This window comes from Lacerta agilis, chromosome 1 (assembly GCF_009819535.1).
Source record: "Lacerta agilis isolate rLacAgi1 chromosome 1, rLacAgi1.pri, whole genome shotgun sequence".
Taxonomy (NCBI): Eukaryota; Metazoa; Chordata; class Lepidosauria; order Squamata; family Lacertidae; genus Lacerta; species Lacerta agilis.
Genome location: NC_046312.1, coordinates 10,944,791 through 10,969,803, shown reverse-complemented (window position 1 = coordinate 10,969,803; position 25,013 = coordinate 10,944,791). Strand labels below are relative to the sequence as shown.

The 25,013-nt window shown below is 44.7% G+C and overlaps 1 protein-coding gene across 2 annotated transcripts in view; it reads right to left on the bottom strand.

Moving 5' to 3' along the window:
* Positions 1-2,579: 2,579 nt before the first annotated feature.
* The window catches only part of NUDT14 (nudix hydrolase 14), a 52,321-nt gene continuing 29,887 nt past the window's right edge, over positions 2,580-25,013 (bottom strand). The window contains exons 1-4 of one of the 2 annotated variants that reach the window (XM_033138255.1): positions 20,209-20,327; positions 11,214-11,278; positions 8,912-9,149; positions 2,580-2,875 (exon numbers count right to left, since the gene is read on the bottom strand). In XM_033138255.1, the coding sequence (XP_032994146.1) occupies positions 2,632-2,875; positions 8,912-9,149; positions 11,214-11,278; positions 20,209-20,222 (561 nt within the window). In that variant the 5' untranslated portion in view covers positions 20,223-20,327 and the 3' untranslated portion in view covers positions 2,580-2,631. Of the gene's footprint in view, positions 2,876-8,911; positions 9,150-11,213; positions 11,279-20,208; positions 20,328-25,013 lie in introns of those variants that run through there. The other variant, XM_033138184.1, reaches the window with a different exon arrangement.

Sequence of the window (25,013 nt, the reverse complement as noted above, 5' to 3'; positions counted from 1 at the left end):
TAATCTTTGGGCCTCCAAGCATGGCCAAAGGGCAGGGATAAATCTGGAAGCCAGAGGTTCCCACACCTGCTTTAGAAGCCCGTGGTAACAGAAATATTCAATGTGAATCAAATTCTCAAATAGGCTTACCAATTAAGGTTTTAAAAAGACACAACAAAACAGCAAATCAGTACACAACATTAAAAGGTTAAAAAGCAGAGCAGGGCTCAAAGCCACTTTGAGCATCAGCGACGATCTGCCCATCCAACCCAATGCTGCCTGCTCTGATTGGCAGTGATCCTAAGGGGTCTCTGGCAGGGGGGTCTTCTTCCCTATCACCTGCTACCTGACCCTTTCTAGGTGAACTATGCACCCTCCACCCCCACAATAACCTTACAGCGGAACACAATTTTTTTTTCCCCGTTGGGAGGGAATCAAGCAAAGATGTGCCCCAAAGGAGTCAGATTCACGAGTAGGAGAAAGGTTTCGTCGCAGGGAACATTTCAGACATGCAGTTAAGCTGGCAGAGCAGTCATGGAGAAGCCGGTGCAACTTGCAATCAGGTTTGAGGACACAATACAAGTGCCAGGAGAGGCTCCGGAGGGGCACAGAAGAAGATCCCCTGTAGCAGGGTTGGGGGACCTTCTTGGTCCAAAAGCCAGATTTTCTCTCTCCCATGCCTGTGGGCCCAACTTTGATAGGTGAGAGGAAACACATGCCTGTCAATCAAATGATGTCGCTGTGACTCCAGCTGACTGACACCTGTCATAGTTCAAAGGGTGCAGTGTTTCCCAGGCACCCCCAAACCAGCTGATTTTGGGGTGTGTGAGAAGCAACTTGCAGAGGGCTGAGCATGTCCTGCAAGTTCTGTGCTTGGCACTTGAGAAGTCCCGGGGTTGCGGAGAAGAAGGAGAAGAAGAAGAAGAAGAAGAAGAAGAAGAAGAAGAAGAAGAAGAAGAAGAAGAAGAGGAGTTTGGATTTGATATCCCGCTTTTCACTACCCGAAGGAGTCTCAAAGCGGCTAACATTCTCCTTTCCCTTCCTCCCCCACAACAAACACTCTGTGAGGTGAATGAGGCTGAGAGACTTCAGGGAAGTGTGACTAGCCCAAGGTCACCCAGCAGCTGCATGTGGAGGAGTGGAGACGCGAACCCAGTTCCCCAGATTACGAGCCTTGTGGTGGGCTTCCAAAGCAACCAACGACCAGCTGGTTAGGAAGTGCAGCCCCAGGAGGCTGTGTGTGCTGCCAATCTATGGTGCTAGCAAAGCCCTGTCCTTAACTGATGCCATATACGAAGTTGGGTGTATGGCAGGTATGTGTGGCTTGGCCAAAACAGAGACCACCAGCCATATCTGGTCCCCCTGACTGGTCCCCTCTGCAGCAGCCAACTTTGACTCTGCAATTCCCAAACTGGACCAGGGCTCATCAGTGAGAAAATGAAACACATTCAGTACCTTAAAGTGAAGCCGGGGCCCCTGCCCACAGAGACTGCCCCGCCCTTGCCTCCTTCCAATGAGCTTTCCCTGGGGACGGGTCATTTGATCGCATCTTTCCCTGGAGTGCGGCAGGCTCAGCCAATCACCTCCCTTTGCAGAGACATAGCAGAATTCCTTCTCTCCGTGGGGGCTGTTTGTTGCATCCCTGCGTGAGTCACAGCTCTGCGCCGGTCTCCTCCCAATCGGGAGGGACAGCCAGATCATCGGCTTATGCAGATGTGTGTGCTTGCACGCGTCATCTGAAAGGCTAGTAATTCTTACTCTGAAAGCCAAACTTTTGGAGTGCAAGGGGGTGCCTGTGGCGGTTATTGCTCTATCCTTTAATCTGCTTTTCCCGCCAGCGGGGTTTGCATGGTGTAATTACACATTACATGCACGTATATGTAGAGTAATTCAAAGGACCTTTAAAAAAACAAATAAAAGACCCTCTTGCAGTACATGAAACAGAGGTCAAGGGGTGGCGGGGGGGGGAGGCAAGGGCTTCATCCAGGGGTCAGCAACCTTTTTCAGCCATGTGGTGGGCCAGACTATATTTTTTTTTGGGGGGGATGAACGAATTCCTATGCCCCACAAATAACCCAGAGATGCATTTTAAATCAAAGCACACATTCTACTCATGTAAAAACATGCTGATTCCTGGACTGTCTGTGGGCCGGATTGAGAAGGCGAATGGGCCGCATCTGGCCCCTGGGCCTTAGGTTGCCTACCCCTGGTTTAATCCTTCCCTTCCTCACCATTTTGTCATTCCAAATTGCCCTCCCCAAACAGCTGCTGCTGCAAATGCATGTCTGGCCTAGCAAATTAGGATTCTGCTATCCCAGTTTTAGCAGCTTCTATGCTGTCCAGTGTTACGTTCAACCAGTCAATAATGAACTCATGGCTGTCAAGATTCATTGCCAATGGTGGGGGAGAACCTATGTCTGCAGCTGCAAATGATGTCAAATGCTTAGCTCCTGCTTTGCCCAGGGTGGGGGGAAAGAAAGCAACAGTTTCCTAATTTCCATTCCTATTTTTGCGATTCTTTCTTGAAATAGATACATCCAGGAAGGGGGAAAAAATCTTATAAATGGTTTGCTGTGGGTTCCCCCCCCCCTTTCTATTTTAAATAAAATAAAAAAATCCCAACCTCACTCCTCCAGTAAATCTCAGTAATGGTTATTCTTTTTCTAGCAGCTTTGGGGCAATGTTGGTCTGGAACCACATGAAGCTGAAGATGAAACCCATGGTTTTAGGGAGAGCTTCGTCAAATGCAAAATTCATGCAGTCCTGCAGAGGTATTTCCACCACCTCAATCAGCTCCCCTTCTGCTGGCTGGCCTCCACCTTCGCCGGCTTTCATCTCGTCTGTTACCTCAGCGTAAAACAAGGTCTGCTTTGATCCTGTCACACCAACACCAGACCTTTAGGGGTGAGAGAGGGAGATATGGGGGAGAAACCAGTATGTATTTAAGGAAATCTTACATGAACACCTGTCGAAATAAGGGGCACTCTGCAACTGAGAGCCATAGCTGTCAACTTTTCCCTTTTCTTGCGAGGAATCCTATTCGGAATAAGGGAATTTCCCTTAAAAAAGGGAAGAGTTGACAGCTATGCTGAGAGCAGAATGACACAGTGTGAGAAACATGTTGCTGAATGGTAGCCCTGCACTTCTGTAATCTATATTATTATTATTATTATTATTATTATCATCATCATCATCATCATCCAGCTTACACATTTACATCCAGCTTACCCAGCTATACTAGAACAACCTAAAACACAGAAAAGCATGAAAATGTAATTAAACACTAAGAGAATTGAAATAGTTATAAAAATATCCATTAAAAACATGGACAATAACAATATAAACATCACGGCACCAGCCCTTTCCTCAAAAACAGTCAGTTCCCAAAGATCTCTTGTAGGGGTGCCAACTTGAATAAAATATTGGGGGGCAGGCAGGTAAGCCCCATCCAACATAACTGATTGATGTGGCACATCCACATCTTTTGAATGGCAATGCCCATCAGTTGGGGGCCCCCTCAAATATTTTATTGGGGGGTGGCGAAGGGACCTTGGTCTCTAGGAATTGGCTACCATGGTCTGTTGGAATAGAACGGTCTTCACTTGCTAGCAGAAGGACAGAAAGGAGGGAGCCCGTCTAACTTCTCTAGGGAGGAAGTTCCAAAGTTTGGGAGCAGCCACCAAGAAGGCCCTGTAACAAACGTGCCTCTGAGGGTGGTGGGACCGGGAGAAGGTCCTCTGAAGATCTCAGAACCCAGGCAGGTTGCCATTCTCAGAGCAGCCCTACGTTTCTTCTTGGTTCAGAGAAGGGTGGCCAGAATCATCTGGTGGTTGGAGAAAATTCCCTCTGGGGAAATGCATACATTATTTTCGGGTTCTTGGTGGCCCAAGAAGGAGATGATAAACGTTTTATAAACTTATGCATGGTGTCAAAGGAAAGGGAGAAAAATCTTCTCCCTATCTCTTAATACTTGGGGTCCACCAACAAAACTAATTTGAAGTAGATTCAGGACAGACAAAAGGAACGCAGGATTTAAAGGTATGGAATTTGTTGTAACTGGATGCGGCGATGCCCCACCAGCTTGGGTGGGACAAATTCATAGAGGGAATGTCTGCTAAAGATTATTAGTCTTGCCAGCCAGAGGTTGAGTGACATTTGCAGAGGTGCTGCTGTGGGCCTTTCCCTGAAACTGGCTACTAGATGGGCTTTTGAACTGATCTAAACTGATATATTTATAGTTACAGGTAGGTAGCCGTGTTGGTCTGCCGTAGTCGAAACAAAATAAAATAAAAAATTCCTTCCAGTAGCACCTTAGAGACCATGAAAGCTCATATCAAGAACAAACTTAGTTGGTCTCTAAGGTGCTACTGGAACGAATTTTTTTTAATGATATATTTATAACACACAGTCTTGGGGTTTCCAGTTCAAAATGTTGCTGCTAAATAATCCATCACAGTTCTGCCATTCTTTCAAGTTAGGTATTCTCTCTCTCTCTCCCCATCCATCCAGATATATGTTGCAATAGGTTTATTTGTCAACCATTATTTCATTTATTTTGTGTTCTCATTTTGTATTTTTATGTTGTGAACTGCCCTGTGATCTTTAGATGAAGGGCAGTATACAAATTAAATAAATATTAAAAATAAATATATTATTATTATTATTATTATTATTATTATTATTATTATTATTATTATTATTAAATAATCTACTCTTACATTTCTGAATCCATGTTCAAAAATTGACTCTTATTGATCATCCTGTGCTTTTAAACATAACCCCCCCAGTCTAATTAAGAAATCGATTCATTAATAAAAGGAAATTCAAGCAAATGCACTATGCGGCATTTGAGGAATGTATTATACTGCTTTTATAAGCAAATCCAAAATCACGACGCTCTTTGTACTGCATGCCAATTCCGTGCACACACACAATGGGTAAGCTGATGAGCGATTAAGGTAATTTCCCAAGGTAATTGATTTGGACTTTTACACAGTTCTGAGGTTATAAGTAGCAGGTGCAAGGAAAAACACACACACAAAGAATAGAAGCAATCGACACAAAATTATATTATATTATACTATCTGCAGACAGGTGTACTGGCAGGTGATTCCCTCTAATTACAAAGCATGTCATTGTACTGGGGCCATTAACCACAGCAGTAAGTTTAAAATTGTATTTATGTGAAGATTACCATGGAGAGTACAGCATGAGACAACATTAACTATACCAGGTATGGCCAGTATACTGTATTTTTTATGGGAAAACATTAAAAGACTCCATTGGCAAAATTAGAAACAAATGAAGTGAAACCATATGTCAATAATAATAATAATAATAATAATAATAATAATAATAATAATAATAAATACCCCACTCATCTGGCTAGGTTTCCCCAGGAACTCTGGCCAGTTTCCAGCACATATAAAAACATAATAAAATGTCAAACATCGAAAAGTTCCCAATACAGGGCTGCCTTCAGATGTCTTTTAAAAGCTGTGTATCTCCTTGAGGGCTTTCCAGAGGGCGGGTGCCACTGCCGAGAAGGCCCTCTGCCTGGTTCTCTGTAACTTCGCTTCTCACAGTGAGGGAACCACCAGAAGACCCTCGGAGCTGGACCTCAATGTCTGGGCTGAAGATAGGGGTGGAGATGCTCCTTCAGGTATCCTGGGCCATTTAGGGCTTTAAAAGTCATCACCAATACTTTGAAATGGGCTTGGAAACGTACTGGGAAATGTGCTAGATAAGAAACTTCTGGATAGTAAACTGTTTTCTGCTCCCCATTCCCCATATTAGTGAAAACGGTGTACAGATATACATTAGATCAGGGGAAATTGCACTAAAATGGTGATGACTTTCCATGAAAACTAATAATAATAATAATAATAATAATAATAATAATAATAATAATAATAATAATAATAATAATAAACTGATGTGGAAATTCAGCAAACAAAACTTTTAAGATTTGAAAAATGAGTAACTGACCCTGAGGGATAACTCGGCCGTTAGAGCATGAGACTCTTAATCTCCGGGTCGTGGGTTTGAGTCCCACGTTGGGTAAAAGATTCCTGCATTGCAGGGGGGGCACTAGATGACCCCTGTGGCCTCTTCCAACTCTACAAATCCGTGATTTTGATTCTGTGGCCGGTTCAGGCATCCCTACGCAGCACGCAACATCGACTCTGCCGTTTAAATGACCCTCCAAGTCCTAACATATTGGCAGAGCGGGAGGCAAAACTCAAATGTCCGGGTAAAAGGGTGTGTGACTGGTGTAGTCTTGCTTCTTCTGTCTGTCCCCAATCTCCTGCTCTTCTCTTTGCCTCAAAAGAGCAAACCCAGAAGCATCCATAATTATTCCCTCCCTCCAAATAACACTGACGGAATGAAAATAATAATAATAATAATAATAATAATAATAATAATACAAATGCAGGCGGGGGGGGGGCTGTTTACTCAGAAGTAAGCCCCCTTGAGTCCAGTGAGGATTATTCCTAAGTAAGCAGGCCTAGGATTGCAGCCTGTCTTTCACACCAAAGAAAGCACCTTTTTCATCTGGGAAACCAATCGCATAATCTGGCTCCGAGGAGTTGTAAGAGACAGCTCCTCTGTTCCTCTTCTCCTCCCCCCTAGCAAAAGCTCCTTAATCCAGCAGGAAATGACATTTGCCAGGATTGACAGCTGTGGATCTGAATTTAATTCCCAGCCCCCCGCCCCTCTTCTTCTTCTTCCTTAAAGCATGTCAGTGTCCACTTCAATAGAGTTGTCAAGAGGAAAAGCAAATAAAGTTTTCCTTTCTTTTAAAGTCCCAACTCTCCATACATTTCGACATGCATTTCCAAGTAGGAGAACAGATGCTTTCCCCCCCACAAAGCTGCAATCTGGGGAGGCAGAAGGCTCTGAGCACATTTTCATTTTAGATTATTTAATTCTTGACATTTCCTTAATTCCAAATACTAGACGCATTCTGCATACACACAGTTGGCTTCCCCTCTTCGTTCTGGTGGAATTTCAATGTGCTTAAAAAAAAAATCCTTCTAAAATAGTTGGGATTACAAAATGTATCCCAAATTGCATCTAATAACTTTGATTTAAATCAGCATGTAATGCCCCAGGGGCTGGAAAGTGATCCACTCCAGTAATTCCTAAATGATCTGCTGGGGCACACCGGTGGGCTGTGTGGAACAAATGAATTAAAAATGCAACTCTCCTAAGCGCTCAGTGTACTTTCTCTAAGGAGGCTGCCTAGTGTGTCTCTGCATGATTTGTTGATCTGGCACTGCATTCTTCCAATCCACTCGGACAGGAGGTAAGACTGGAGAGGTCTTGGGCTAATAAATAATAATAATAATAATAATAATAATAATAATAATAATAATAATATAGAATAAATGACCAGATGTTAAGGGGACAAGAATAGCTGTTATATATCCAACAGTGTGATTGTGTCTGTGCAAAAAATAATAATGCCCCATATCAGGTAGTTTCCACCACATCATTTCCCCCACATCATTTCCCCACCTACTGAGAATTGTAGAGTTGGAAGGGACCACGGGGGTCATCTAGTCCAACCCCCTGCAATGCAGGAATATTTTTGCCCAACGTGAGTGGGGCTGGAACCTGCAACCCTGAGATTAAGAGTCTCATGCTCTATGGGAGTGGGACAAGGGGACACAAGATGGAGCTATTCTTTCCAGTGGTGGGCCCATGTCAAACGTAACATTTAAGTTCAGCCCTGAGTAACTCTGTGCAGCTTTGAAGAAAAACAAAACAAAAGGGGAAATAACTTGTCCAGAACTTAGGTGGGCATGGTTAGACTTCCCCGGAAACTAATTGCAGGAAGAGATGTTATCTCTCCTGTGCAATCCACCTCCTCTTCAACCCCCAAGGAAGTGAAGCAACAGGTAAAGGCTTCCCTTGTCAGGCTACTATTGAGGAAGGGACAAAGCTTTTATTGCCTTCTCCAGCTTTCTACTTTGTTTGTTTTATGGCGCTTGTTGATGACCGAGCTGGGTTTAGGGTGGCTGTTATCTGACTGGAGAAGGGGCATAGCATAGTTAGCCTGCAGGTCTTGGGCTCAATCTTTCAAATCTCCAGATTAAGGGCAGGGGGGAGAGAAAGAGCTCAGGAATGGGGCTGGGAAAGATCTCTGCCAGAGTCCTTTGAGAGATGCTGGTGGAGAGCACAAGCCCATGATCTGGCTCAAAGGGTTGTCAGAGTACCTAACTGTGGGATGTAATCCATTGGTACAGTCAAATGCTACATTCCTTATTTCCCTAGAGTGGACTAAGGCAGGGGGACATCCAGTCAGGGTAACTTCCTCCTCCATTGGTCTGGAGCACCCTCCCCCTGCATGTGACCTGGGAGATGGGCGTGGCTCTGGCTGACTCCATAAAAGAGCCAAGTCACGCAGCCATTTTCTCAGTCTCTAGTTCTGTCTAAACTTGCTTGTTGATCTTTTGCTGCCATGCTGCTCTCCTGCAGCCATTTTGTTCTATTAATGTAATTTTGCTGTCTGCTGGCTCTCAGCCAGCAACACATGAGTTCAGTCTCCACATGAGACGAACTCACAATTTCTTTGTGTAACTACTAAGTAAAGCCTGCCTTTCGGGGATCAAATCGTGAACTGAAATGTGAGTAAACATTTTGTTACTTTACTCAGAAAGACTCTTGTGTCATTATTCTTTTAAGAGGGATCAAAGGGGACACCAGGAAACGAATCTGCAAACTAGCTTCCAGCTGAATTGAGGGGAATCTGCTCGGCTACATCACTTACTAGCTTGAGTGAAGGAAGGATAATACTTATTCAATATATCCTTTCCTACTATCCTTAACATTCCCACACTAATGGGTAATGTTCGGCTTGTCTGATATCATCAAGGTCTACCCTGCCAGCTGCTCTCCGAAAACCACCAAGCCCAGATCGACTTACCTGCACGAAGTAATTCTCTTCAGGCTGGCTGGAGGGATCTCATACCCACACTCTTCCAAGACTTCCATGCAAGCTGTCTCTTCCAAAGAGAGCTCTGGCTTGTCTACAATGCCAGCGCAGAGCTCATAGGTCACTCCCGTTAAAGCAGGCAAGTGACCTGGCAGAGGGCACCAGCTCCCCTGGTTTTCACGTTCGAAGACTTGAGGGCAGAGCCGCTCCATCTCACACATGTAGACAGCTGGAGTGGGGAGGGGAAAGGTAAAAGGTAAGACTCTGGCACTCACCTTACCTTAATGAAAGATAGTCAAGCCATCAGACCAATCAAACACCTCCGGCATCTATGTATTTATTATAAGATGCATGCTATTACAGTTGCAATTAGAAGTCCCTGGTGCATTTACTGTGCTGCGTTGTTTGAAAATAAGTTTGTGTGTGGACATCCAATTAGTGCTAATTAGCAGAACAGGGGAGACCCTGCATGTGGCTTAGGACCCTCGTACTTAAGGGACCGCCTCTCCTGGTATGTCCCATGTAGGACCTTAAGGTCCTCAAATAATAATCTTTTGGAGGTCCCGAGCAACAAAGACGCTAGGTTGGCCTCAACTAGGGCCAGGGCCTTCTCAATATTGGCCCCGACTTGGTGGAACAGCCTATCACAAAAGACCAGGGCCCTGCGGGATTTGGCATCTTTCTGCAGGGCCTGCAAGACGGAGCTGTTCCACCTGGCCTTTGGGTTGGTTTCTGTTTAATATTTATGCTTCATCTTTTATTGGTGGGTTATTTTGAAATTGAGACCTGCAGTTTTAATTGAATTTTTAAATTTGTATTTTAATCTGTTATTTTAAATTGATCGTTTTTATGTTTTTTTTTTTGCTGTGATTTTAATTGATGTTAGCCGCCCTGAGCCCGGTTTTCTGGCTGGGAAGGGCGGGGTATAAATAAAATTATTATTATTATTATTATTATTATTATTATTATTATTATTATTATTATTTACAAAGTTAGATTCCTGCAAGATCTCTCTCCCCCTCCCCCTCCAGCATTAACTTCTACTTTTGGGAGCAACTTCTGTCTCAAGGCAACTTCCGTTTGCCAGCCAACATTTCACAGGATTCACTGATACTCGCTGGGATCTTGGGCTGTACATGATGTACCATGTGCGCAATGACGAGTGTTTCAGCCTGTCAACTCAGCTGCTGTTTCGGCAGAGTTATGAAAAGCACGCGTGTTTGTTTGAGAAAGCCCCTTTTTGAGCACATACTACCTCCCCCCACTCCCCCGGTGCAGATTGCAGAGTGGAATTTGCAAAAGACCTTTTGCGTTAATCTAGAAACAGCTGTTGCGGTAATACTCTCCTAAAGGAAATGCTAAGAGCCATGTAATACCATCAAAGGAAACACAAAGCGCTGGATTCTGCACGGTTGATCCGGTCTACGTTGCTGTGCAGACTGCCAAAAGGCAGGCTGCTGCGATGAGCAGCCTTTGTTTCAGGGAGGCCACCTTTTTTTAATCGGCCTTGCTTCTTAGCCTTTAATGGCTGCCTGGCAATATATAAATTAAGCAGATGAAATCTGCCATGCCGTGGGGATAAGGGGTAGGTCACACCTACATATAGGCTGCCATGAAAGGATTGGAGTTGGCCCCAAGAGTGGGGGTCCTTTTTAAAAAGTTGGTGTAAAAAGGGGGGGCTGAGGAGGAGGGAGAGGAGTCCCAGGTGAACAAAAACAAAGCAAAAGGAAACTCCTAGAATTGGAAGGGAACCTGAGGATCATGTAGTCCAACCCCCTGCCTGCAATGCAAGAATATGCCTCTGTCCCATACAGGGATCGAACCTGCAACCTTGGCATTATCAGCGCCAGGCTAACCAACTGAGCAATCAAGCACTCTGCAAAAGGCAGCTGCTTTTCTTTAGTGGGTCACACATTTCGAAGCCTAAATGGTTGGGACTAGGGAGTCTAAAGCATGTTTGTAAGTAAGTGTAGTGCACCCTATTGTCCTGGGATAGCTCAGTTGGTGCAGCATGGGACTCTTAATCTTGGGGTCATGGGTTCAAGCCGCACGTTGAGCATTGCAGGGGGTTGGAGTAGATGGCCCTTGGGGTTCCCTTCCAAAGCTACAATTCTATGATTCTACAATTCACCATAAAGGCTAGTGCATCTTCCCCCATCTCCATCACAAAATATTACACCACAGGTATTCAAAGGCCCACCTGCTTTTTTTTTTTTTTTTTTTTACTGCTAAAGCCCCTGAAAAGCTGCGCTTCATTGCAGAGTAAGAAGTAAAAGCAAAGAAAGGGGATTACCTGGACGGAACTGCTTCACCACAATAAAGCACCGCCGAGAAGTATTAAAGATCAGGATGGCCACGCTGAGGAAGGAGAGAAAAGCACAAGGGAGGAGGAAATGCAGATCAATGCACTTGCAAGAAAGGAGGCACCCCTAGGCTTTAATGGGTTTAGGGGCTCGGGCTTGGGTGGCAGGATGAGCAAGCCACCAGAACACGAGCTAAGGACACAGTTGTTAAATTCATAATCTAATTTCACAGATAAGTCTCTGGCACACCAAAAAGCGGTAAAGTCGTCTGGACACATGGCATGCAACAGTACTGGGGACAGATTGAAATGATAGTTATAATGACCCTAAGTGGGACTGCAAGAAAATGTCATGGTGTGGCATGCTGCTGTCCAGGGTTCCGGTCAGCCACACCCACTTCCAGGACTCCGCCTTTCTGTTTCCTGCTCCCAGCATTCCATGCTCACTGAGCATGCTCCATCCTCGTGGGACGGCTTTTCCAAGCAGCTGCCCCTGGTTCTTTTTCCTAAATATTTTTATGCTTTTTCTGCAGACCTTGCAATTCCCTCGTGCCTAGTGATATCGTTTCTTGGCTGCATAAAGATCCCCACTCTTATACAACCAGTACATCTTATAGGGTATGAAACAGAGGCTTGGTTGGTTGAAACATTTTCAGCACGTTGAAGCAGTTGCCATCAACAAAAGAAATGGCGCGTGTATGACTGGCATGTCAGTAAGTCATTTGGGACCATCTTTGCTGATTTCTGCGAAACCTCTCTGGAGCAAGTGCCGTCACTCTGATGCACAGAAGTGAACGGAAACTTACATCAAGATGGGCAAGAGGTTCTGGCAGTTATTTTACATCAGAGACAAGAAAGCATCGGATGCAGTTGTAGTCAAAAAGGTTTGCAAATAATCACCGAAGAATTGAATAACCAAGAAGCTTCATCTTATTAATCAAATTGTTCCCTCTCACATGTTAAGAATAAGTAACAATCAAAATGTACTTACTTATTTCATAAAATGTACACAGTGCTTGATTGTAAGAAAACTCAAAGAGGTATACACTATTTGAGGCTATAGAAAGCTCTTAATATTCTCCTTTTTCTCCGTCTTTCTAAATTCATTTCCCCAACTGACTCTAAATAACATCCCGTAACCAATTCTAAGTGCCTTGGAATTATCTTGTCAATCTCAAGAAGCTCTCCACCAGTAGTCTAAAAGGCCTAAAAGCATTGCACATGCAAAATGGCTAAGAATTGGAGCCTTCGACATTTAACACATATTATGCTGTGAGCAACACACACACACACATTTCCTCTACCTATAATATGGGTTTAGTGTAAGTTATGGCGGTTTCTGGAAGGCAGACAAATAATTGTGTATCCGAGGGTGACATGATCTATGCAAAACCCAGCCCTGTCATAAAGCTCTACATAAAAATAAGATCCACTGAGCCCAGAGCGACTTTCCTCCCAAAGCACAGATGGGACAAAATGAAGGGCAGAGGAAATTCCACCCTCACAACCTGTTCTTCCTCATTTCCCTTTGGAAATTTGGAGGTATAAAGCTTCTTACAAATTCCCCCCCCCATGCTTTTTATATGGAAGAGATTTTATCCCGGTTTTTCTAGCTGGATTTAATGCCAACTAACTGTCAAGCCTATTTGTTAATTGATGTATATATTAAGAGTCCCAGGATAACTTGTTGACTACCGAATATTAATTTTGACTGATACCTTTGCCCTGTTTCAAAGACCCAGGAATCTGTTCAAGGCGACTGAAGGGTTATGGAGAATATAAAAGGGAGAGGTGGTTATCGAGGAGTTATGCAATGCCATGGTGCTGAGAAAAGCTTGGATTTAATTCTTCATCTGCGAGATTTGCACAATGTGAAATGTGGTTATGTTTGAGATTATTAACCACCCCCTAATAAAAATAAAAAGCAGCCTCCATAGCACTGCACTTAAATGATATTATTTCCCCTGCTTCCCCCCCTTCTGCCACTTCTATCTGTTTCCCAAAGGCTATTTTTTTGTAATCCCCAGTGTTTTTTTCCTTATTAACCCCCCCCCACTATGACATGGGGTATTGCTTTCTATGAGCCAAATCAGTAATAGCCTAAGGACCTGACCATGCATGAATCAGGGTCTCTGATAACTGCAGTCCATTTAGTCTCCCAAAGGTCCCCCAAGCTATGGAGAATGAATGAATGCAGGTGTCAACACAAGCAATACAATTTGCTTGCTTACGATTCTAGTTGAATTCTGCAGACTGCAAACAGGGGTAGAGGCGACTGCCGTATGAACATGTCACTTTCCTACACAACAGGTAGCCTTGCGTAGTATCTCTCAGTGATGCAGGACATTTGGAGAGGAAGTCAGGCATATTGTCATGGCAAGAAGCACATCCCGTCTCATTTTGCCCCCAATGGTCGGTGAGAGGCAAATGACAGAACCTGAGAAAAAGCTAGGGAAAAATATTTTCCACACGTTAAGATGAGCCAGAAATGGCAAAATGAGAAATTTTGAGGGGAGGGTTAAAATCATCCGATGAAGTATTTTCTCTTTCGGAATGAGGAACGAAGGATTTTAAAATGAAATTTTGCAACATTGCTGCTGCTGCTTCCGACTGGACGGCTAAGCAAACAACACTCTTAAGGCGATGCTGGAAAAGGGATTTCCAAATATTGTAGAATGCAGAAGATGCTCAGGTTTTAAGTCTCGGAGTGCAGTCTGGGATTATGGGAAGCAAACAAAGTAATAAAAGAAGAAAGGAAGTCTTGCCAAGATTTCAACTTCTCTCAAAGATTGGGGGGGGGCTATACTCTCCCCCATCATTGGCTGTATAGTTTTCAGAAATTTTACATTTCTCATCTCACAGAGGAGTTATGTGCCTCTCAAGGGTTTTCATACGTGTTCCTGCTTTTTATCACGGCCATAATGAATGGATACTACACTAGTAATAAATTTTCAAAAGGCTCACAAAATTAGAATTTATATTCCAACAAAGAGACAGAGAGAGAGAATAATGATGACTTGAAAACGAGGTAGCATGTGTCAACTCACTGAAGAATGGGTTATTATCTCCCCCCCCCCCCGATTCAGTCACTTAAAGACATACACAGAACAGATGGAACAATCAGAACCAAGCTGTCAAAGTTAAGGAACAAGATCAAATTAAACTTCAATGGAATAGTGTTTTCATTACAACTGTCTCCTTTCTGTGCCATCTTGAGACAACAGGGAACGTTGAAACACAGAAGATTTGTGAAACTTAACAAAGTATCTGCAAAAAGCCAAATTACTTGTTAGTTCAATTAATAGTTTAGCTTCCTTGAGCACTGATGAAAGGGGTTTTCTTGTTCTAAATTGGAAATGTTTGTTTACTGTCAGATATTTAAGGCGGTTCAGAGAACTAGGCTTCTTATCACTAACCCAAGGCACTGGTGGAGGAACGGGGCGGGGGGGCGGGGGGAACGTACCGCCCCGGCACCATCGGGGAGTGGGGTACCACCACGGCTGCACCCCAAACTCGCTGCACAGCCCCCCACCACATGCCATGCCCCCAGGACGCACGCCACGCCCCCGGGAGGCGCGCCAAACATGCGCCCGCCTGCTCTCTGCCCCCAGTGCCAGAGCATGCAGCTTCGCCACTGGCTCCAGGCCAACTTCAAACCATGGTTTATACAAACTGGTTTGTTCAAGCAGATAAGTGTAATCCATTACCCAACCCCCATCGTTCAGCCCGGACACTCAGATCCAGCTCCGGGGGCCTTCTGGTGGTTCTCTCCCTGCGAGAAGTGAGGTTACAGGGAACCAGGCAGAGGGCCTTCTTGGTAGTGGCGCCCGCCCTGTGGAATGCCCTCCCATCAGAGGTCAAGGAAATAAACAACTCTCTGACATTTAGAAAACATCTGAAGGCAGCTCTGTTTAGGGAAGTTTTTAATGTTTGACGTTTTATCGTGTTTTTAATATTCTGTTGGGAGCCACCCTGAGTGGCCGGGGAGGCCCAGCCAGATGGGTAGGGTATTAATAATAATAATAATAATAATAATAATAATAATAATAATAATTTATTATTTTGTATCTCTTGTTTGGCACTGAGACCTCTGCATCTGTTGACCTCTCCCCAATGAGGGAGGCTTGGGGTGGATAGTGAAGAATAGCATGGGGGGGGCTAGGTAGCAAAAGCGTGTGTGTGTGAATGTCATTTTGATGCGGGAGACGCTCCAAGGGAGCAGCACCCAATTAGGAATAATGTACAGCTAAGTTTTGGGGGGGGGCAGAGGCATGTTTGCATTTTAATGGACGTCGAACCCTTACTTGACAACACAGTAGCCATTTTGGTGCTACGTGGATTCCAGTTGTCCTGGGTTTCTTCGGATAATGAGGAGGGGGCTTTCACTATTGGAAAGTGCACACACAAATGTTATTAAAAGGTTTATTTGAACAACTGAAATGACTTTATATTTCCCCCCGTATTGTAGTGACAACATATTTGGCACCATAATGGACGAAAGATTAGATCTGGCCACTGTGTTGTGTTATGGGAATGCCTAGGCAGAACACAAGGGCAGGAAAAGAGTAGACTCTCCTTGGAATGTATGAAGCATACACAAGAATTTAATCTGAAATTGACATCAAAAGGCCCTGAACAATAGGTCTCATGTGCAAACATGCCAGAAATGCATACAATTTGTTTTTGTTCTTACTCCCTCCCTGGAGAATATAGTCAACAAAACTTTGTTTCGGGTCCATTGGGATGCTGAGAGACTACAGAAAGCGCCGATGGGAAGAGAAAACTCCTTGGGAAGTGAGGGTGCCTCTGATCTGCATATAGTGCTCCCTCACTTGCAAAGGCTTGCCCGTTCAAGTCAAGAGAATATTTCCAAGCTCATCCCTTTGGCCAGGGCAGCTCCCCCCCCCCTGCAATGAATCCTGCATACTCAGGAGATCAGTGCTCTCACCAGAGAGCTCAGAGGAGCACTGTAATTGCCCGAGTCACTGAGTCTGGGATCCCAAAGCTTGAACCAGCAGATTTGAACCTGACTGACTGCTCGTCTGGGAACTTTGCTCCATAAACTACGCTGCTCATCAAGGGTTTGTGATATGGCGGCACTGTCACCTTGCAATGCTCCACCCTCTGAGACAGCCAATTGCTTCAAGCAGTTCCCAGCAGGGTAACACTTCTGGAGTAGCCTGCAGTACTTTACCCTGAGCAAAGCCACTTCCGCCTTAAGGAGGAGGTGGGGTTGCAGGCATTCATGACTCATTCACGTGCACAGGGGTGTGGTCAGCCCTCCGTGATTGGGAGGTTCCGGCTGTGTCACTCCCAGGCTGACCAACCTGGTTGGTCTGGAGGTGTGGCCCGCTCAATTTAAATGGGACGCAGCTGGGAGATCTCCCCTTTCCGCTCTCACCAGCTCCAGTTTTTCCTTGCTCATGGATCTCCTCTGTTGGATCTCTTCCGCTCCCCATGTTGGCTGCCTTTCCTTCCGGGCTTGGTACAGTGGGCCATGTTCACAGCCTCTCTGCCGGCTTCCGTGAACGCTCCTGGTTTCTCGCGCAGCGATCTATTCCAAGGTGCGTTTATGGGTCGGCTTTGGGGCGCAGTGCTGCTCTCTGTTCCTCGCTCTAGGAAGCTTTGGAAGGCGCATTCGGTTGACCAGCTTGGAGGCACATTTGGGGGTTGATCAGCTGAGAGGCGCAGCGCGGCTCTCCTTCCTTCATCTTGCTCTATGTGTCTGCATCCTATCACTGATGCTCAGTGGACAGATTCCTTTTTAGCTAGTAATGGTAAAGGCAAAGGATCCCTGGATGCTTAAGTCCAGTCGAAATCAACTAAGGGGTGCGGCGCTCATCTTGCTTCAGGCCAAGGGAGCCGGCGTTTGTCCGCAGACAGCTTTTCCGGATCATGTGGCCAGCATGACTAAACTGCTTCTGGCATACAAAACACTGTGACGAGTGCCAGAGCGCACGAAACGCTGTTTACCTTCCCGATGCAGTGATACCTATTTATCTACTCACACTGGTATGCTTTCGACCTGCTAGGAGGAGCTGGGACAGAGCAATGGGAGCTCACCCAGTTGCATGGATTCGAACCGCCAACCTTCCAACTGGCAAGCCCAAGAGGCTTCATGGTTTAGACCATAGCACCACCTGCACCCCCATATTAGCTAGTGACCTCAGCTAGTCTTTAACATTGCTTCCTGCAAGTTTCAGATGGGCCTTTGTGATTGACCTGATGCTGCCCAGACTTAATCTCCATTCTTTTCCAGCACAGATGAAGAATCAGTGCTTCTCACTTTAGAACTCTGCAAACTTTGCCCACTTCCTCCCTTGACTTGGATCTTGATTTTGCAAGCGCTCTTGGCAACCGCAGCGGGCAGGAGTTACCTGCAACCCAATGTATGACAGCTTCATTGACTTTCATATTCTTACCCACTTCTTGAGAATATTCCACCCAAACATCAGAGGATCTCATTAACAGAAACCATTTCCAGAAAAAGAAATCTGAATGAGACAGTTGTATCTTTATAAGCTACTGAATTACTGGTGGTGGTGGTGGTGGGAGACACAGTTGCAGCACAGTCCTAACCACGTCTACTCAGAAGTATTACTGAATTCAATGGTGTTTATTCACAGGTTAGTGGGGTTAGGACTACAGCCTTCGTCTCACTTAGGATGAAACTGGATGTAGAGCTAAAACAGTCCTATATGCAAACTCTCAAGTGTTGAGATCGTAGAAGCACCCCGAGTTGGTTGAGTGGCGACTCAAATGGAGAAAAGCCAGGGGGAAAGGGAACTGGCAAAAAGCAAAACAGATATTCACTAACTTCTCAACTACAAGCAATGCACAGTTTTTGAAGAAGGCTACTAAGAACAACACACCATCAACGTACAATGTGATAAATGGAGTGACATTGCCTCTTTTAATCAGGCAGGCAGATCAAGCAGCTTAGGCAGGAGAAAACACAGCCGCTCAACTCCAGGGCAGTTGTACTAAAGCTTGTTGTTGTTCAATCGTTCAGTCGTGTCCGACTCTTCATGACCCCATGGACCAGAGCACGCCAGGCACCCCTATCCTCCACTGCCTCCCGCAGTTTGGCCAAACTCATGCTAGTCGCTTCAAGAACACTGTCCAACCATCTCATCCTTTGTCGTCCCCTTCTCCTTGTGACCTCCATCTTCCCCAACATCAGGGTCTTTTCCAGGGAGTCTTCTCTTCTCATGAGGTGGCCAAAGTACTGGAGCCTCAACTTCAGGATCTGCCCTTCCAGTGAGCCCTCAGGGCTGATTTCCTTCAGAATGGATAGGTTTGATCTTCTTGCAGTCCATGGGACTCTCAAGAGTCTCCTCCAGCACCATAATTCAAAAGCATCAATTCTTCAGCGATCAGTCTTCTAAAGCTACCACCTTTCGATTATTTTCTGGTGCAACCCCTTTCCTTTCCCAGAGCTTTAACCATTAATGCAGGCAGGCCCTGGATTAAATGTGGACACGCCTGCACAATCTTTCGTTGGCTCACTGAGAGCTCCTTCAAATCATGCTGCATCTTGCTCCCCCCACCAAAGGCCAATACCATTCCAAATGGCTACTTAAGATGCAGCCCCTCAGAGACGCAAAGCCATAAGCTCTTGACAAAAAACACTCAGCCTTTCATACTAATAGCCAAGTAGACTCTCTCCCCCTCAAAAAGAAAGATAATTAGGTCTAAAGGGCTATCCCTAAAGAAATGGTTTTTGCAACTCCGCTCACCCCCCCCCCACACACAAAAAGAAAATTAACATGCAATGTCCATTTTTTAAAAAATGCATTACAATCGTAGATTTGGCAAGTACATTTTAACTTTTCTGCGGTGATGCAAAACACTACTAACCTGACGTTGTGGTCAAAGGGCTCATCCAGTATCAGATATATTTGGCAATGACTCCTGTTTGACACAAGTGCTATATTATATTGAGGTTTATAGCTTATTGTGCAGGAGTAAATTTATAACAGTGATGGTATTTGGGGTGTTAAGGACCTCAATCTTAATTTATATGGGGTAAGGTAAAGGGACCCCTGACTGTTAGGTCCAGTCGCGGACGACTCTGGAGTTGTGGCGCTCATCTCACTTTACTGGCTGAGGGAGCCAGTGTACAGATTCCAGGTCATGTGGCCAGCATGACAAAGCCACTTCTGGCGAACCAGAGCAGTGCACAGAAACACTGTTTACCTTCCCACCGGAGTGGTACCTATTTATCTACTTGCACTTTGACGTGCTTTCGAACTGCTAGGTGGGCAAGAGCTGGGACCAAGCAGCAGGCGCTCACCCCTTCACGAACCACCGACCTTCTGATCGGCAAACCCTACCTCTGTAGTTTAGACCACAGTGCCACCCGCATGGGGTACTAGAGGCCTAATTCAAGCAGAACAACAAAGCGCCCTCTTTCTCCACACTTGAAGGGAGAAAGTTTAAACCAGAGCTTTCCAAACTTTTCATGTTGGTGACGCACTTTTTAGACATGCATCATTTCATGACACAGTAATTCAGTTTTACTAACAAACTGGAAGTTAAACTACCCCCTTTCCAGCCCCAGGAGAAGCGCAGGGAGTGTTCGTGAAACACACCTACACACTACAGCCGACACACTAACGTGTCACGACACACAGTTTGGAAAACTCTGGTTTAAACCATTCAGATTGTAGAGAACAAACTACGGTTTCCTGTTTTTTAATCTGAATAAAGGAAACTATGGTTTATGCACAACATAGTTACTCAAGAAACCAATACCTGTACATCAAATCACTGTATCCACCAAAGAAGGGGGGGCATAGTTTGCATTTCACTTTAAGACTGGGCCATGCACTCCTGATACCTTCCTCCTGCAGTTTTCCATTTCACCAAATACCTTCTGGACACATGAATAAAAAATACTGAAGCGTTAACACCCCCTTATCTGAAATTCTGCACCAACATAAAAGTAGGAATAGCAACGTTATAACCAAAATTATAATATAACCTACAATAAAGCATGTCTCTCCTCCCAAAGCAGGCACTCTTAACTCTCCAATTGTTTGACTTCACCCCTGAAGGCACACTCTTCCATTGTTTCCTGAGACAGACGGATGCCAAAAACAAATCAAATTTTTAATGCAACCCCTGCAATAACTTAATTACAGTGTATCTGAAGAAGTGTGCATGCACACGAAAGCTCATACCAAGAACAAACTCAGTTGGTCTGTAAGGTGCTACTGGAAAGAATTTCCTATTTTGTTTTAATTACAGTGGTTTCCTGCCCCTCATTAACGTTAACTGAAGCCTAAATGATTCCAAAACTCTTCTAGTTAAACATTCACATTGTGTCTGTGTCCATGTATCTGTGTTGAAACACCACAGAACCCCTTTACTGTAGAAAACATGCATGAAATATGAACTAACAAGAACAAAAGGAAATGTTTAGATATATATGTATTTATGCACCTACAGGGTCATTTGTGCATAGGAGGGTTAAAACAACAACAGCGCGAATTGGAGGGGGGCGGGGAGTTACTTTAGCAAGATATTCCTTGTGATGCCTCAAGCAACAAGCCCTGCTCCTTTGACAATCAGCCTTGCAAGAGAATCGAGGAGTAACAATAATTTTTAAGGTGTATTAACAATCCCAGAAGCATCTATCTTTGAAACATAAACCACAGCTACAGATTATTACATTGGCTTGAGCTGCCTATGGCGCTTTATTTAATCAGCGTATAAAAGAATGAGGTGCCGAAGGAAATTTTTAAAACAAACAGACGCTCAGCAACACGGGTTCATGTGTAATAATGGATAAAATATAGAGTGTAAGAAATTAAGCAACAACAAAAAAGGGAAGTGGGCTGTCGGGCCAACATTCTGTATACAATACACCGCATCAGTCACAGCATTTTAAAGTACAATATACTGTCTCTCTGTGTGAGATACTTTGGCCCACATCCCAGGATCCACAAGACAAGGAGACCTCACTGTTCCAAATCATTTTAAGGCGGAGGCGCAAGGAATATTTAAATAAAATTTGAAATCTATTGTGCTTACACCTTCACTCAGCTTTTTTGGGGAATGTTGCTTGTGACATGTGTTGCAATGACCTTTGATTATTTGTAAAAACTGTCTTGCCACCCCCACCCCCCAAATAAATTACGTTAACACCCTAACCCTGAAGGAATCCAAAACTGCGATGGCACACAGAATGACTTGCACTGGTTGCCACGATGGCAAGATCCGGTCTCCTGCCTGCTGGTTGCAATCTGTGCAGTGCATGTGGAAGCAGCTTTTTAGAAACTAAGGGTGTGCCGCGAACACAAGATTCACCTTGTGTCTGTTCCAGATCTGCTCTGTGGTGTTCCAATTAGATTTGTTATTTGGGTGAAAATAATTCACTGGGGATAAAAACTAGACCTGTCCATCAAAGCAAAAGATCCATTCTTTTCCTCTTTACTCCTTCCCCTTTTGAACGCTAGTGTTCCCCCAATGAGTCTGGTGTAATTTCTCAGAAAAGGGATGGAAGAAAAGTTTGTGCAGCTAACTTTCTGGACAAACCAAGGCCACGAAGTGACTTGGAAGTTTAGAGGGTCCCTGATCCCACTCACAGCATCTTGTTAATGGTGCAATCCAAGGAACATGATATCATTACTCAATTCACCCTGGTTTGCCTCCTTATGCAGGCTAACAAAGAACCACTGCACACCCTCAGCAGAAATGATTTTCATGTGGTCTGTTGACGAAACACCCTAAACACTCTCTAAGAGTAATTCCTAAGCTGTGCACTGAGGCACGCTAGTGTGCCATGAAAAAGTAGGAACATGGTAGTTGTCTTATTTGTTCATTTGTCTATTCTGTTGTCTACTCTGGCTGGAAGTGGCTCTTAACATCACCTGCTACCTGATCCATCTACTTGAATTTTGAGTAAGGGGAAGTGAGCTTCCCATTTTAATTCAGAAAAAAAGAGTATTTCTCGGCTTTCGGAAATTTGGAAGCACTGCCCTATCTTTCAGTCCATCTATATTTTTGTGCCACGATACGATTTTGCACATCCACATCTGCCAAGAGTGCTTTGATGCCAACCAAATCTATGACAACAGCATGGCTCTGCAGATTTTCTTGCCATGCTGGCAGTGGTTGGCCTTTAAAGTCCATCCCCCCTGAATTTGTTAGTAGTGTAATAATCCAATGGACCTGGCCTTTAGGACTGGACTCTAATTGAAAATAAATTTATACACTATAGGAGGGCCAACTCAGCAGGCTGTGTTACTTGCTAGCCTCCATCCAACCTGTGGTGCAATGGATGAGAATCTTACCATTGTCCGAGAGGCATTGTCTCAACCACACACAAAAAGCAGATGGTTCTATAAATGCACACCTTGATTCATCCAGGGAAGCAAGAGGCACCATCATGTTTCAAGGGCACATTCCAGACAGACAAAAACACTTGAGAAGCATGTGGGGCAGGGCTGGGGTATGGCCTAGGGAGAAGGGGTGTGACCTGGGGAGAGGCATGTCTTGGGGGAAGCCCAAGGGCTGAGAAGACCCAAGAGCCGCATGTGATTCATTTTAAGGCAGTTCCCTATGTTCCAATTAAGGTCCCATCCAAAGAACAATTATGAACACGAGAAACAAACAAATCAGATAGTTATCTCAGTTGAAAGATATTTGGTTCTTTGGCTCATTCCTCTCTACAAAGGCAGGATGAAATTCATTATTCCCAGCATCATCCTCGATAAAGAGGTGTCAAGTCCAGACTCGATCAGCTTCCAACCCTGTTGATTGCACAACATCCCTTCGCAGCTTGTTCAAAAAGCTTTCCCTTAATGTTTAACCTGAAATGTTCTGTCTTCAGCTTCAGATGTCTACTTGTTCTGTTCTCAGTGGCCAAGGAAGATAATTGATACCTGTCTGTTTTTAAAGATCTCTTTACATGTTTATAAAGAGCACTCTTGTCTCCCCGTAAGCCTTCGAGGCCCAAGTATGAACAAGCCTCCCTCTTGTAACAATTCCCCTTGTTTGGTTTTCATTCAGCATGTTTGCTTGGTCTCCTTTGAACTCCCCCCCCCCCCCGCCAATTCAGAATATGTTGGAAATATTTAGCGTTACTCAAAGATCCGCTCGAACTTTTTATCATTTTGGCTCGTGTAATTACCGGGCTGCCAAATCCCATTGCATGATGATGGAGAGGTACTTTGGCTGGTACCTCCCACTATGTTTGATGGAAAAGCCTGGTTTGTTGTTACAGGGCTCTGGGAAGGGCATCATGAGGGCTCTGGCAGCTTACCAGTTACCTTCCCAGAGCCTGGTAAACAAGGAAAACCTGCTGGGTGCACAGGGGGGGGGGGAATAAATCAATGGGGAATGGGGAATGGTAGGCTTCCCCTGCTCTCCTTTTATTATTCATTCATTCCTCCACCCATGTAAGGTAGTGATCACATATATGTAAACTGAGTGTAAGTTGCAGGCCCAGTGTATTCAATGCTTTCAACATGAATTGAGTTCCCAGGTGGGTTATCACATGCACTGGCTATTTTGCAGGGTCTTGTGTGAATTGCATAATACACAGTTCGACAAATATTGGGAGTGTTGGGTAGGGTTTGGAGACCACCCAGAACCTTTCGACCTTACAGTAGGACAGCAGGAGACCTATGAGAACAGCCAGTAACAAAAAAAGAAAAAAAAGGTTTCCTTTGTGTGCTGCTGTTGTTTAAATTTAGTACTCGAAAAGTTAAAAATGGGTATTTTGTGGCAGCTTCCAAAAAGCTGCAATTAAAAACAACAATAACAACAAGAAACATGATGCATAAAATATGTTGGTCTGCAGCTGAGCTTTCCAAACTGTGTGTTGCGACATGTTAGTGTGTCGGCTACAGTGTGCAGGTATGCCATGCAAACGTTCCTCGTGCTCCTCCCGGGGCTGGAAATGGGTGAGTTTAACCTCCGGTTTGCTAGTAAAACTGAACTGCTCGTCTAGAAAGTGTGTCACCAACATGAAAAAAGTTTGGGAAGCTCTGGTTTACAGGTTTCCTGAAAGGTGTGGGAAGGTTCCTAGAATAATACTTTAAAGCGTGAAGTTTTTATGAAACATGTTACAGGTTTTTTTCCTCGTTTTGACTCTGCCTCAGTCGGAGGCTTGCCTCTCGTTTTTGTGGGCACTCTTCTGTACGTCATCATTAAGCCCACAAAGGTTAAGGGTGCTACGCCTGAGGGCTGACATGAAAAAAGTGCGACTCAGACCTCCCAAACCTGTAAAAGGATCTTATGACTTCTTTCTTTTCAGCTGCATATATAACATGCATTTGAGACACATCTGCATACATTTAAAGAGTGCTGGGAAAGAGTAGCTCTGTAAAGGATAAACTACAATTCCCAGGATTCTTTGGGCATAACCATGTGCTTTAAATTTATGGTGCACACACAGCCTCTGTCAGAGAGCTACCACTCCCAGCACCCTTAACACACTGCAGTTAACAACACTGTTGTTGTTTAGTCGTGTCCGACTCTTCGTGACCCCATGGACCAGAGCACGCCAGGCACTCCTGTCTTTCACTGCCTCCCGCAGTTTGGCCAAACTCATGTTAGTAGCTTTGAGAACACTGTCCAACCATCTCGTCCTCTGTCGTCCCCTTCTCCTTGTGCCCTCCATCTTTCCCAACATCAGGGTCTTTTCCAGGGAGTCTTCTCTTCTCATGAGGTGGCCAAAGTATTGGAGCCTCAGCTTCAGGATCTGTCCTTCCAGTGAGCACTCAGGGCTGATTTCCTTCAGAATGGATAGGTTTGATCTTTTTTCAGTCCATGGGACTC